The sequence below is a fragment of the Scyliorhinus canicula genome, chromosome 13 (assembly GCF_902713615.1).
Source record: "Scyliorhinus canicula chromosome 13, sScyCan1.1, whole genome shotgun sequence".
NCBI classification, from domain to species: Eukaryota; Metazoa; Chordata; class Chondrichthyes; order Carcharhiniformes; family Scyliorhinidae; genus Scyliorhinus; species Scyliorhinus canicula.
The window spans coordinates 14320337-14336113 of record NC_052158.1 but is presented as its reverse complement, the minus strand read 5'-3'; the positions used below and the strand labels follow the sequence as shown (position 1 = coordinate 14336113).

The 15777-nt window shown below is 48.4% G+C and overlaps 1 protein-coding gene across 5 annotated transcripts in view; it reads right to left on the bottom strand.

Annotated features, from left to right (window-relative positions):
• Positions 1-15777, bottom strand: part of LOC119975514 (large proline-rich protein BAG6-like) — a 99321-nt gene that overhangs the window by 72685 nt on the left and 10859 nt on the right. For 4 of the 5 annotated variants that reach the window (XM_038815289.1, XM_038815290.1, XM_038815293.1 and 1 more), the window contains exons 3-5: positions 13562-13679; positions 10608-10819; positions 8466-8537 (exon numbers count right to left, since the gene is read on the bottom strand). In XM_038815289.1, coding sequence (XP_038671217.1) covers positions 8466-8537; positions 10608-10819; positions 13562-13679 — 402 coding nt within the window. The remainder of the gene's footprint in view (positions 1-8465; positions 8538-10607; positions 10820-13561; positions 13680-15777) is intronic. The other variant, XM_038815292.1, reaches the window with a different exon arrangement.

Here is a 15777-nt window from a genome sequence, read left to right as displayed (position 1 = left end):
TTTTTTTTAGGACACTACGGGCAATTTAGCATGGCCAATCCACCTAACCCGCACATCTTTGGACTGTGGGAGGAAACCGGAGCACCCGGAGGAAACCCACGCACACACGGGGAGGACGTGCAGACTCCACACAGACAGTGACCCAGCCGGGAATTGAACCTGGGACCCTGGAGCTGTGAAGCATTTATGCTAACCACCATGCTACCGTGCTGAAATTGGACACTCTTCTGTATTGATTCTCACAGCATGACAGGCAAAATTCCAAATCACTATCACAATCCTATTATAGGCCTTCAGAATTAAAAAGTGATCAACAATCTGTTAGACAAGAATACACACTGACGGTCATCAGAATTAGTGGCACACAGGGTGATTCGAATACAGAACTCTCCACCTCAAAGCATTGCCGAAGTCAAATCCATCAATATTTTTAAGATGGATGCTGGTTGTTTGAAAAAAAAATAAAGACACATGAGGAGTGAACAGGGAAGTGTTTAGGAGGTTTGTGTGGAAAGAGACAAGGGCTTAGACTGGATGGAGATTAGCCTGTTTGTGTTGTCTGTCACTGCAGGAGTGTGGGATCTCCAAGCACTATGCTGCTGAGCTAAGGCAGGGGGTCTTTTAAAGCCACCAAGTCAAATGCTGCTAAATATTTACAAAATCACATGTTCAATACAAGTCAGAACCATCAGTTTGTTCTCATTCAGAAAAAGTGTCAGATCAACAAGGTCAATTAACTTTCTGACTCCAGAACACTATGATCTCGGATAGCTGTATTTCTCTATCTATCTCTATCTTCTCTATCTATCTGGACGTTCCAAATGACTGCTTGTTCTTTTAAATATCTTAGTGATATGAACGCAACACCTGGGATGGTCACAGCAGAAATGCATGAGCGACAGACAGACACAGACACTAATACATAGTTTACATTAACCCGTTAAGAGCAATACGCCACTCGGAGGTTATTCCAAAGAACAGTCCAGCATGTTGCAGTGAATGATCAGATGGGGCTTTGTGCCCAAGGGCTCGGCATGTTAAACTCTTCATTTCAAATGTAGCCACACAGTCAACATGCAATGTCAAAGACAGAGACTGTGGAAAAATAATTCGCAAATTTAAAGGACCCTTGAAGTGACGTGAGAATTCCAGGGTTCCCCGCTGTGGCCATTTTACTTTACCTCGTTGGATAGTAAGAGGAAAGAGAAACAGCCACTTCATCTCAGCTCTGGTGACACCATCTCTACGGGAGTCAGAAGTGGAGGCCCAGACATGCAGCATTTCCATCAAAGATTGTCAATAAGCTGAACTAACACTTCAGTACAACCTGGCAATTTGTTCTTTGCGTGTGTTGCCTGAGCTTAAATTATTTTGTATGCTATAACAATGCTGTTACTCTTAGATTATTACACAAATGATTAAATGGGCGGCACGGTAGCACTGTTGGTTAGCACTGTTGCATCACAGCGCCAGGAACCCGGGTTCGATTCCCGGCTTGGGTCACTGTCTGTGCGGAGTCTGCACCCTCTCACCGTGTCTGCGTGGGTTTCCTCCAGGCGCTCCAGGTTCCTCCCTGAAGACGTGCTTGTTAGGTCTGCGAGGGTTTCCTCCGGATGCTCCGCTATCCTCCCACAAGTCCCAAAAGACATGGTTGTTAGGCGAACTGGACATTCTGAATTCTCCCTCTGTGTACCCGAACAGGTGCCGGAGTGTGGCGACTAGGGACTTTTCACAGAAACTTCATTAGAGTATTATGTAAGCCTACTTGCGACACTAATAAAGATTATTATTAAACTTATGTCATGATGTGGAGATGCTGGCGCTGGACAGGGGTGGGCACAGCAAAAAAGTCTCACAACAGCAGGGTTAAAGTCCAACAGGTTTATATGAAATCACAAGCTTTTGGAGCACTGCTCCTGCATCAGGTGAAGTCCCGTCACTTCACGTGCTGTTGTGAGACTTCTTACTAAATTTATGTCATCCAAGTTTCTTTAGGGGACAAGGAAAGGGAGAATGACGGGTCATTGTTGGTTAGTGGGTGTGTTGACAGAAACATTACCTACTTATGGAAATTACTGTACACTTGAAACCGTGGAAGATTTCACCAAGTCCGTGGGCAGAAATTGTCATGTCAGTGAGGATATCCTTTGGGCCATCAATAAAGGTGGCACCCTTCACATTCAGTCAATGTTACTGAAATATTCAGCGTGAGGGAATCAGATTGTAAACTGTACATGTGACTGGTGACATTAAACTTGTGCATAAACTGGAGGATTCTGATAAGTCGTGCAAGTCTGGGTGGAAAAAGATCATTTCACAACTTCACAGAAAATAAATTGCAGTATATAAACCCACATTGGCTTGCAAACCTCATCACTTCAATCACTGAATTACTTGGAAGGGATTGAATAGTTAAAGTGGTGGATGGGGTGCTGGTCAAGTGGGCTGCTTTGTCCAAGATGCTGTCAAGCTTGTCGAAGTGTTGTTGGAGGTGCACTCATTCAGGCAAGTGGAGAATATTCAATCGCACTCGAGTCATGCCTTGTGAATGGTGGCTTTGTGGAGTTAGGAGGCGAGTTACTCAGCACAGAATAAACAGTCTCTGACCTGCTTGTGCAGCCATTTATGGCTGGTAAGTCCCACAATGCTGATGCTGGGATAATTCAACGATGGCAATCCTGTTTAATGTTGAGTAGTGGTTAGATTCTCTCTTGCTGGTGATGGTTATTGTCCGACGCTTGTGTGGTACGAATATTACTTGAATGTTATTTAATAGAGGTGTTGAAATTGTGAAGGATTTTCATCGAAAAACAAAGGCTATTTTGGCAGGAGGGCGAGTGCCAGAATGCACTGATTTAAGGCAATTGGCAATGGGGCAGACGAGAGAGATGATGATTTTGTTTTCAAAGGCAGTCAGGATATACTTGAAAAGGCTAATTTTGCAGGACTCTAGGGACAGAGCAGGCGAGGGAGTAGGTATGGGACTAAGTGGACAGATCACTCAAAGGGCCAGCAGAGGCACAATGGGGCAAGTCAATCCCCTCTGCTGTGTTGGATGTTCCTATATTTGCATTTGGTCATGGAAGGCTTTGTACATTAAAGATCATCTGCTCGAAATGTTAACCTGGTGTCTTTCCCAGACAAATGATGCCGGACGTGCTGAGAACTTTCTGTCTTTATTGCAGCTTTCCAGCATCTGCAGTAATTTTGTTCTGGCATGAGCACATCAGGAGTGGCTCCGACACAAAGAAACTCCATGTCCCAGATTACACCCCGTGGAGTTGAAGAGAAAAGGGAACCAGGGATTCTGGTGAACAAATTATTGAAAACAGCAAGTGGCTGAAATGAACTGTTCAGATGCTTCTAGAAATAAACTGGAAGGCAGATGGAGATCCTCAGATGATAAACACTAGCAGAGAATATTTGGGTTAAATAGCCTGTTTGTGTGCAGTATACTCTCTGTTATATGTCTATTATGTTAATTAAATTATATCCTTTCTTCCACGTTACATCGGGTGCTTCTTTCTACAATTATTAGGGACAAGTCCTGTCGCTGAGAGCAGGCAGAACATCACGGGGATCGGTTAGATTTTAACCATTTTCACAGATTGAGAACCAGGTCTCTTCAACAGACATTTTCACATGACACCATCACGGGTTATGTTGCGAAAGAGTCATCACAATGCGACTCACATCATCAAAAGGTCCCAACAACTTAAAATGGGCAACACACACGAGTTCACTGAGCAAGAACATTTTCAAAGTTTACCTGAATTTGAGATGAGTTAAACTTCATTGCTTCCTCCAACAGGTTAGATCTGACCTGCAATTCAGCAGGTAATCTGACTTTTCCCAGTTATCTTCTCCCCCTCGAGGCCTTGCACCCGCACCATCTCCCATCAGCGCGCTGGTTCCAACTGGCACCCATTGAGATGCCAACCCCGATTGGCTCCCCTCAAAATGACGATCTTGCACATCATCCCACCAAGGCGCTGATATCACACTGGCTCTCCCGGAGGCACCGATCCCATACCGGCTCTCCCGGAGGCACCGATCCCACACCGGCTCCCCCTCAGGGCACCGATCCCACACCGCTCCCCCTCAGGGCACCGATCCCACACCGACTCTCGCCGCGGTGCCGATCCCACACCAACTCTCCTCACGGTGCCGATCCCACACCAACTCTCCTCACGGTGCCGATCCCACACCAACTCTCCTCACGGTGCCGATCCCACACCAACTCTCCTCGAGGTGCCGATCCCACACCGGCTCTCCTCACGGTTCCGATCCCACACCGACTCTCCCCGCGGTGCCGATCCCACACCAGCTCACCCTCAGGGCACCTATCCCACACTGGCTCCCCCTCAGGGCACCAATCCCACACCAGCGCACCCTCAGGGCACCGATCCCACACCGGCTCCCCCTCAAGGCCCCGATCCAACACCGACTCACCTTGCGGTGCCAATCCCACTCCGACTCTACCCACGGTGCCGATACCACAAAGACTCTCCCCACGGTGCCGATCCCACACAGACTCTCCTCACGGTGCCGAACCCACACCGACTCTCCTCACGGTGCCGATCCCACACCGACTCTCCTCACGGTGCCGATCCCACACCGACTCTCCTCACGGTGCCGATCCCACACCGACTCTCCTCACGGTGCCGATCCCACACCGACTCTCCTCACGGTGCCGATCCCACACCGACTCTCCTCACGGTGCCGATCCCACACCGACTCTCCTCACGGTGCCGATCCCACACCAACTCTCCTCACGGTGCCGATCCCACACCGACTCTCCTCATGGTGCCGATCCCACACCGACTCTCCCCACGGTGCCGATCCCACACCGACTCTCCTCACGGTGCCGATCCCACACCGACTCTCCCTGCGGTGCTGATCCCACACCGATTCTCCCCACGGTGCCGATTCCACACCGACTCTCCTCACGGAGCCGATCCCACATCGACTCTCCCTGCGGTGCTGATCCCACACCGACTCTCCCCACGGTGCCGATTCCACACCGACTTTCCTCACGGGGCCGATCCCACACAGACTCTCCTCACGGTGCCGAACCCACACCGACTCTCCTCACGGTGCCGATCCCACACCGACTCTCCTCATGGTGCCGATCCCACACCGACTCTCCCCACGGTGCCGATCCCACACCGACTCTCCTCACGGTGCCGATCCCACACCGACTCTCCTCATGGTGCCGATCCCACACCGACTCTCCCCACGGTGCCGATCCCACACCGACTCTCCTCACGGTGCCGATCCCACACCGACTCTCCCTGCGGTGCCGATCCCACATCGACTCTCCCTGCGGTGCTGATCCCACACCGATTCTCCCCATGGTGCCGATCCCACATCGACTCTCCCTGCGGTGCTGATCCCACACCGATTCTCCCCATGGTGCCGATTCCACACCGACTCTCCCTGCGGTGCCGATCCCACATCGACTCTCCCTGCGGTGCTGATCCCACACCGATTCTCCCCATGGTGCCGATTCCACACCGACTCTCCCCACGGTGCCGATTCCACACCGACTCTCCTCACGGTGCCGATCCCACACCGACCTTCCTCACAGGGCCGATCTCACACAGACATTCACGATGCCGATCCCACACCGACTCTCCCTGCGGTTCCGATCCCACAACGACTCTCCTCGCGGTGCCGATCCCACACCGACTCTCCCTGCGCTGCCGATCCCATACAGACTCTCCTCGTGGTGCCGATTCCACACCGACTCGCCTCACGGTGCCGATCCCACACCGACTCGACTCACGGTGCCGATTCCACACCGACTCTCCCCACGGTGCCAATCCCACACAGACTCTCCTCATGGTGCCGATCCCACACCAACTCTCCCTGCGGTGCCGATCCCACACCGACTCTCCTAACGGTGCCGATCCCACACCAACTCTCCTCATGGTGCCGATCCGACACCGACTCGCGCCCCGGTGCCAATCCCACACCAACTCTCCTCACGGTACCGATCCCACACCGACTCTCCCCGCGGTGCCGATCCCACACCGACTCTCCTCACGGTGCCGATCCCACACCAACTCTCCTCGAGGTGCCGATCCCACACCGGCTTTCCTCACGGTGCCGATCCCACACCGGCAATCTTCGCGGTGCCGATCCCACACTGGCTCTCCTCACGGTGCCGATCCCACACCGACTCTCCTCTCAATGTTTAACCCCTTATGTGGGCCACAAGCAGTTTTCGAATAACCCGCCCTTATTACCATGTTTCACAAACAGGATTTTTGCCACAGAGATTACAACTGTTGAGCTCAGTTATACCACCACCTCCGAGCAGCGTCCGCAATGGACAATGAATGCTGGCCTAACTAGCGAAATCCACATCCCTTAAGTAACAAAAAAGGCCTCTGCATCGTAATCTTGCTGCTTTTCTCTCTCCAAGTAGTTCAATCCACAACCAGGAACTTCCAGGTCTGCTTTGTAAAACAATAGGTTGTGCGCTTACCCACCATTCAATGGGGACTGGAGTGAAACAAGGAACAGCTTTTGCACATCTATATGATCTAGAGTCTAGTAATAACAATTGTTCTGAAGTAGAATTGCTCTATGGACCACTAAAATATCACCGTGGACCCCCAATTCGGTATTTTTTTTGTGTGGACCCCCAGTAATGTTACATGGACCCCCCAGGGTCCATGTGGACCCCGGTTGAGAACCACTGATCTAGACTGCACTGTGGTGATCACTCCTTCAGAAACATGAAAAACATCATTCAACACTACATTCAAAGAATGGCTTCCCTGGTCAGGCTCGCATCATTTCTACTAGTTGCCCTTTATAAAATGTTTTGTAACAGAGATAACCATTCAGCCATTTGATTTTGGGCTCATTCCTTTCTTCCCACAGGTCTTCTGATCCGGTCTCCCATTTTACTGGTGGGTACCGATACCTTCAATATTCCTTTCTTCCCAAAGAGCCATCTAATTGCCTTTTGAAGACTTTAAATGATGGTTTAACAGCATCTTCTGTGCTCATCTGATTCGCACCCTCTTGTTTCTCGCTTGTCAAGGAGCGAGAGCCAGTTGATCGTTGCCGAGCTTTGAAGAGCTCTAACGGGTCACTCCTCAGCTTTTCTCAGCTCTCCTGAAAAGCAACCCAATTTGTCACCAACTTCCAAAAAAAAAAACACCTCCTCTCTGACAACATTCCACCTCATTTACTCTGCACCTCTAACACATTCCCCAAAACTGGAGGAAACACTCCAGCAAGGAATGAGATGGGGAGATGGTGGCGAAGAGGGAATGTCACTGGAATAGAGATCCAGGCTAGTTCTCAAGGGACAGGGGTTCAAACACCAGCACAGCAGCTAAATTTGAATTGAATGAATGAAATGCGGAATTGAAAGCTGGCCCCAGTAATGGTGACCGTGACAACTATTATTGACCGTCATAAAAACCCATCTGGTTCACGAGGAAGTCAGTGCCCTGACCCTGATCTGGCCGACTTGTGACTCCAGGCGCACTGAAATGGCCAAACCAGACCATCCAGTTGAAGAACAATTAGGGACTGCAACAAATACTTACCTTGCCAACAATACCCACATCCCACTGAGGTATTAAGAATAACCGATCGACAGTCTTGCACACAATCAGATTTGACACCCCCAACTTGTTTTTCTATTCTACACGTCTAGATCCATCCTTACTTAGACCTTTCATGACCTCTACATCTGAGATTCCCTCTGCTCCTGTTAAAATATATTACTTTCCATAGGTGATACATTTATGCTAATCCTACTGTCAATCCTACTCGCCTGTTTCCCCCTGCAATCTTTCACAATCTTCCTCACAATTTTCATCAACTCAGAGTCAATAAACTATCAATTTGGCTCTTTCAACACCTAAGCCCAGATCATTGTGATATATCGTAAATATACTATACGGTGCCAACGTAGACACACTACCTCATTATTCTGAATAGCTGCCTTTTACCACTACTCTTCCTGTCCTGCAACCACCTTTATATTCCCCTGAGCTCCACGTGCTACTTACATATTACCCCCAATGTCAATTTCTAAGCAGGGACAATATAAAATGCTAGCTAAAACATCCGATAATTCGAACACTTTGCCGAAACAAGTGCCCAACAATCCGGAGCTTAAACAGTATGGAGCGTGCCTGGCTTTCTGTGTGTCACAACTTGCAATACTCATGAGTAAATGTGGCAAGATACTGACCTAGACAAAATGAGCAATCAGATAAGATGTTGGAACTGAACAGACAATCATAACTGGTTGTATATTGAAAGGTTTGCAGGGTTGGAATCCCTGGGAGAATTAAATTTAGCTTTGAATGCTGAAATAATTTTTTTTTTTTTTAATTGCCATAACTGCGCCAGTCAGTTTGCGCACCTTACAAACCTTTCCCGCCCCCAGCCCTCACCCCCAAGTACAATCAAAGACACACACTGACACTTACCCCGGTGGAAGTTGTGACTCTTGTATTCCGACCAGCCTCACCCAAACCTGCCATCACCTGCTGTACTGATTGCTGTAACAATAGGGAAAGGAAACATCATCGGGACGACACTGCAGCACCCGTGTGGATGTACTCCACACTATAAATCAGTGTCACCTTACATGGGAACACACGCATCACGAAAATAATCAGAGGCGCCCTTGCAACGTGCATGCATTCGCAGTTACCTGGAAGCCTTCCTAAAAGCAAGCACAGCTTTAAGACGTACACAGGATATCTACCACCATATTGGTTTGCGACTTAATACTGTTAATAGACTTAACAGATTAAATATGCAGAATTGCCTGGTTGCTGTGCAAAATATGTCACACTTCCCTGAAAACCAGTGGGCATGTCAAGGTTTTGTTCCAGCAGATGATCTTCTGCGGTGTCGTTCACTGCTTTAGAGTAATTGCAGTGTCAGTGAAGTGTGAATGTGAACACATGACCACTGTCTTGTACTCTTAACTGTGGAAAAATGCCCATGCAACAATATACAACCACCAACATTCTCAACTAGATTCTAACACTACGGCCAATGTCGTAACCCTGGGAACAAAAATGAAAATCACCATTAAAACCTGGCATCAACTGCAGAGTATGAGGGATGAGGTTCATTTTGGTGGAAAAACTGGGATTATGGAGACTGGGAAACCCCAGAAAGGGCAGGTCTTATTGACACGGTGTACTCGGTGCATCTGTCCTTTCAAACTTGGCTTGCATATACTATTTATTCTTTCATGGGACGTGTACTTGAACTGAGTGTCTCACGAGACCATTTCAGAGGGGCAGTTAAGAGTCAATCACATCGGAGTCACATGTCGGCCGGACCAGGTAAGGACATTAGTGAACCGGACTGATTTTTATGACAATCTCCATCTCGGATGGCAAGCTTTGTACTTCATCGAATTTTGAATTGCACCAGCTGCCGTCGTGGGATTTGAACCCATGTCCCTAGGACCCAGGCCTCTGGATTATTAGCCCAGGACATGACCACTACGCCACCATCTCCCCATAGACGAAGAGAAGCGATACTAGAATGAAGTGCTACTGGTTACAAGCCTAGCCGAGGGTCTGCATAAACTTATACAAGTTATCGCAACACATATTAAAGCTGCTTGGCTCTTACACGATCACTAAAATCCTCAACTAGATTTAATAACGCAACCAAAGTCGGAATGCTGGAAACAAAAATGAAAATCACCATTAAAACAGCGCACCTGGCATCAACTACTATACAAGTGCCACAGTCAGAACAGCTCAGAATACGGAGGGCGAGATTTGTTTTGATGGAGATATGGAGGCTGGGCAACCCCAAACGGGTAGGTCTGTTACTGTTGATACACTGTACTCACTGCAGTCCAAGCGAATTGCTTCCCAAACGTCACAACTCAAAAAGAAACTTGGGGCTCTTCTTTTATTTAAAATGCTTGTCAACATCCCTGACCAAGTTCCTGGCCAGTCCTGATAATCTCTCTCTTCCTGACTGGCCATCCGCCCTGTAACACCTGAAAAGCTCCTTGGGATATTTCTTCATTTTAACAGCACTGGTCTCGCTAACCGTCCCCGTTTGGTGCTGGTTCACAAAGTCATCAACTAGTGGTAATAGCGCCTCGGGGAGTTGGGGCCCCCGGGTGGTTGGGCATTGGGCAGGGTGGCACCCTGGCACTCCCCGGGCACCAGAACACCTTGGCAGTGCCACCCTGGTACTGTTGAAGATGTACGGAAGTATAGAAGATTTTAGTTTAGACGGGCAGCTTGGTCGGCGCAGGCTTGGAGGACCGAAGGGCCTGTTCCTGTGCTGTACTTTTCTTTGTTCTTTGTTCTTTAGATCAAATGCAAAATACTTGCTGTTAAGGGTCGCGAGTGGAGAAATAGGCCACGGATTTTCACAGGCCACTTTCAGTGTCATGGAGGCGCTCTATTATTTTGGAAGAGGTACATGCAATGAGCTTGCAATGGTTAGAGAGCAGAAAACCTGACATGCCACCCGAGGTTAAAACAGTTCTGTTTGGGAGGGGCGGGGACAGCGTAGGGGAAGGAGTTTCACTCTGCCAGTTGGCTCCACTCGCTGCCCCTTACCCTCAGTTCTCCACCACTGACCTGTATCTGCTGAGGGTCCAGAAGGTTGACTGGCAAATTGAAGGTGCCCACCATCACATAACTGTTGGCATTCCTGTCATGGGGTCCACCTGGAGTCCCACGTGCACCTCCGGGGTGTGGCATGGAGGCGCCCGCCGAGGAGGGCCCTCCCGTGGCTGGCTGAGCCTGCGGTGGAGCGCGCTCCACCAAATGGATGACTTTGTGGTGGACATCTGAAGAGAAGATGGAACACAAATAAAAAAAGTTAAAACTCTGCAGCAAGTGACACACAAAGGTCTGCCCTAGTCATTTAGCTACTTGTTTACAGGCATATGATAAATATTATGAGCTAATATGTTTCCTTCCCTAGAGGGCATTAGTGAACCAGATGGGGTTTTATGACAATCAACAACGGTTTCATGGTCATCATTAGACTTTTAATTCCAGATTATTTTTATTGAATTCAGATTTCACCATCTGCAGTGGTGGAATTCAAACCCGGGTCCCAGAACATTACCCTGGGTCTTTGGATTAATAGTCCAGCGACGATACCACCACACCGCCACTTATGCCACATGCTTCAATTATATCGGCAATGCTTCCCAACTCCCCTGAAGTTGCATGGTACCAGGCTGGTAATCAACCTACACTGCCTAAAGCAAAAGGCCATGAAACCAAGTGCAAACCCAGTCTGAGTTCTGAATATTTCACTTAACTTGCAATTTGTTTAGTACCTCCATCAGCGCCAAACATCACAATGCACTTTGTGGCAGGTATTGTTAAATGAAATTTGACATTGAGCCAGGCAAGGAAATGTCAGGACAGATAACCAAAAGCTGGGTTGAACAGGTGGGTTTCAAGCAGCATCGTAAAGGAGGACAGACAGAGAAATGCAGAGGTTTAGGGAGGAAATTCACGAGCCCAGCACCCAGCCAACTGACAGCAGAGTCGCCAATGATGGAGCGATGAAAATCAAGGAGTCAGGTTTGGCGAGAGTTAGAGCCATCAGGCTGACAACACCACAAGAATAACTTACTTCTAAGATATTATACCGTGTGCACTCAAAGGGAGGTGTATGGCGGCACAGTGGTTAGCACTGCTGCCTCACAGCACCAGGGATCAATCCGTTCTTGGGTGACTATCTGTGTGAAGTTTGCACATTATTTCTATGACTGCATGTGGTTTCCCCCAGGTGCTCCAGTTTTCTCCCACAGTCCAAAGATGTGCAGGTTAGGTGGAGTGGCCATGCTAAACTGTCCCCAAGTATCGAAAGATGTGTAAGTTAGATTATGGGGACGGAGTGAGGGGGAATGGCCCTAGGTAGGGTGTTCTTTTGGCAGTCGGTGCAGGCTCGATCGGCTAAATGGCCTCCTTCTGCACTGTAGGGATTCTATGAACTCAGGAGTTGGACATCTCTGCTGACTTCAAGAATGTAATGATGGTGCCAACTGGCACATGGCAGGCACCTCCACCGCCTCCAGCCTGCAACCAATCTGTAATCTGTCAATTTAGCAGGGACGATGAAACCCGGGGCCTTTCTTGAGCTGAATGCATTTTCTTCAATGCAGAGTTGGGCCAGTCAGCAGGTAACAGGCCTCACGGCAACTACAGGTAATAGGCCTCACTTCTTAATGGAATTGCTGTCTCGTGAAAACCAAAATCAAGCTTTTTTCAAGGATAAATGAGATGCTGTCATTGGCACGGTTCATAAAAAACTCCACCATTTCAATGTTTATACGATAGGGTGAGAGCAAGGAGGAGGCTTGCGTGCAGTGTACTCTCCGGCCTGTTGACTGTGCTGTGAATACTATGTGTAATATACTACGTGATTAATACTGCTGTAGAAACAAACAGTTGCTCGCCATCTCTCAACACAGACTAGTCCCTGGGCCCTTGTCGATTAGCAAGTATTGAGAGACCGCAATTACATCCTGAATGTTATTCCTGAATCTACTGCCATCACCCTTTCAGGCTGTGCATTCCAAATCGCAACACTCACTGCGTGAAATATTTTTGTCTCACGCTGCCTCTGGTTCTTTGCTAAACTACCTTAAACTTTGTCCTCTTGTTACCAACCATTTCTACTACATAAAACAGCTCCTCCTTATTTAGTCTGAGTAAGTTAAAAGCAAACGTTAGTCTTCAAGCAGGTACATACCCTGCAAGATTCTTAGACTCCCAGGAGAGTTTCAGCACAGAAAGAGGCTCCTCATGCCTGAGTGAACTAAAAAAAAGTGATCCAACCTAATCGATTTTGGTCAGTAGCCTTGCAGTTTGCACTTGAGGCACAAATTTACATCCTCTCCCGTTTATAGGGTGAAAACACGTTTCAAGATTTTGCTGGCCAATATTCATTTTGGGGCAGCGCGGTAGCATGGTGGTTAGCATAAATGCTTCACAGCTCCAGGGTCCCAGGTTCGATTCCCGGCTGGGTCACTGTCTGTGTGGAGTCTGCACGTCCTTCCCGTGTGTGCGTGGGTTTCCTCCGGGTGCTCCGGTTTCCCCCCACAGTCCAAAGATGTGTGGGTTAGGTGGATTGGCCATGCTAAATTGCCCGTAGTGTCCTAATAGTAAGGTTAAGGGGGGGAGTTGTTGGGTTACGGGTATAGGGTGGATGCATGGGTTTGGGTAGGGTGATCATTGCTCGGCACAACATCGAGGGCCGAAGGGCCTGTTCTGTGCTGCACTGTTCTATGTTCTATGTTCTAAAGTGTGTTATCAACCGCTGGCTTTCTCTCCACTGCCTCTGGCTTGAAGTGGATTGTGAATACCCTGCTTTGCATTCCGCCCTTCCCCACCCGCAAAGCCAAAACAGCATTGTCCGTATTGTTGTCACTAAGATCAACTGGGCCAAATGGCCAATTTCTGATGTATATTCGATGTAATAAGATTTGTAAAAAGAAGTTCTATACCATGGGGTGGAGGAAAAAAACTGAGTGCCTTAAAGGAAGAGTAATCCTGGGGTTAATACTTGCCATACTCTTTCAGCTTCTTGTCATCTTGCAGGACCCGACCCTGGTAAATGAGCCTCTGCTTGTCGGCTGGGATGTTCACGGAGCTAGAGATGTGCTCTTTGAATTCTTTGACTGTCAGCTGAAGGAGAACAAACATCAGATCAGAGCTGCAACAAATGACAATTCAGCAAAATGCCCTCAAAATATTTAGCACAAATGTAGACACAGAACACATGCAATGCAGAGTAGATAACGACGTAGGTTAACAGCCGTGATTTCAGAAGGGTCCCGAACCTCATCAGCGTTGTTACGAGGATCGTCTGACCTACAAGCTGGTGCTTCCCACAGGGAAAACTGAGGGAAAGAGTATTTCTAAATCTTCATAGAACAATACAGCACAGTACACAATGCAGTTCAAAATAGACGGAGAAGGAAAAAAAGGGAGACGGAGTAGCAAGACATTGTAGTGTTGGAAAGAGAGGACATCCCTCAGCAGGCCAGGGCATAATCATTTGGTTAGAATGGAGAAGCAAAAGAGGGTAATTGCGGTGCTGGGAGCATTTTAAAGGCCTCCAAATACTGAGAGAGCACCTGATGAGCAAATCTGTAGGGAAATCACAGAGATGAGGGTCTCACAGAGCCGAGAACAAGGGATCGTAGTCTCAGGATACAGGGTAGGCCATTTCAGGCTGCGAGGAGGAGAATCGTCTTCACTCAGAGGGTGGTGAACCTGTGGAATTCTGCCACAGAAAGCTGTGGAGGCCAAGTCACTGAACATATTTGAGGAAATGGATAGATTGCTTGACTTAAAAGGTGTCAAGGGATTATGGGGAGAGCACTGAAGTATGGCGTTGAGATAGAAGATCAACGATGATCACATTGAACGGAGAAACAAGTTCAAAGGGCCAAATGGCCTACTCTTGCTCATATTTTCGATGTCTATGTTTCCATATGGAAGAACAAGAGTGGCGATACGTTGGGGGGAGGAGACTTTAATTACTTGAATATCAATTGGGATAGTCTTAGAGTTAAAGTAAAGAATTCCAGAAACAATCTCAGACACTTCCCTTCCCTTCCTTGATCTTTCTGTCTCCATTTCTCCACTGACTCCCACAGCTATCTAGACTACAGCTCTTCGCACCCTACACCCTGTAAGGCTCCATCCTTTTCTCTCTCAAATCCTTCACCTCCGTCGCATTTGTTCCGACGATGCCACTTTCCAAAATGGTGCTTCGAAAACGTGTTCCTTTTTCTCAACCGTGATTTCCCACCTATAGTTGTGGACAGGGCCCTCAACAGTGTGCAGTCCATCTCCCGTGCTACTACCCTCGCCCCCTCCACTCCCTCCCAGAACAAGGATAGAGTCCCCCTCGTTCTCACATTTCATCCCACCAGCCTCCGTATGCAAAGCATAATTCTCCGCCATTTTCGCCAACTCTAGCGTGATGCCACCACCAAACACATCTTCCCTTCACTCCCTCTGTCAGCATTCTGCAGAGACCGTTCCCTCCGAGACAATCTAGTCCACTCCTCCACCATACCAGTACCTCTCCCATCACCTATGGCACCTTCCCATGCAATTGCAGAAGGTGTAACACCTGCCCCTTTACCTCTTCCATGCTTAACATTCCAGGCCCAAAACACTCATTCCAGGTTAAGCAGCGTTTCACTTGCACCTCTTTCAATCTGGTCTATTGCATTCGCTGCTCCCAGTATGGTCTCCTCTATATCTGAGAGACCAAACGCAGACTGGGTGATCGCTTTGCTGAGCATCTTCGGTCTGTGCGCATTCAGGTTCCTGGCCTTCCTGTTGCTTGCCATTTTAACAAAAGACCCTGCCCCCATGCCCGTTCTTGGCCTGCTGCAATGTTCCAGTGAAGCGCAACGCAAACTGGAGGAACAACATCTCATCTTCCAGGTAGGCACACTACAGCCTTCCGGTCTCAACATCGAATTCAACAACTTCAGATGATCAGCCCCACCTCGACCCATTTGTTTTCATTTCATTTTAACTGTCTTTTACCATTTCTTTCTTTCTTAATATACATTTAATCCCCCTCCCCCCCCCATTTTATCCACCTTTCCTGCACCTTTCTCCTCTTTGCTTCCCCCTTCCCCTCCCCCCACACCTACAGTTCATCCTCTGATGTTAGTTTCCCTGCTGTTTGACCTTTCACATCTTTTGTCCTCTCTGGGGACTGCCATTAGCACTCTTTCCCCTTGGTATCTGTGGCCAT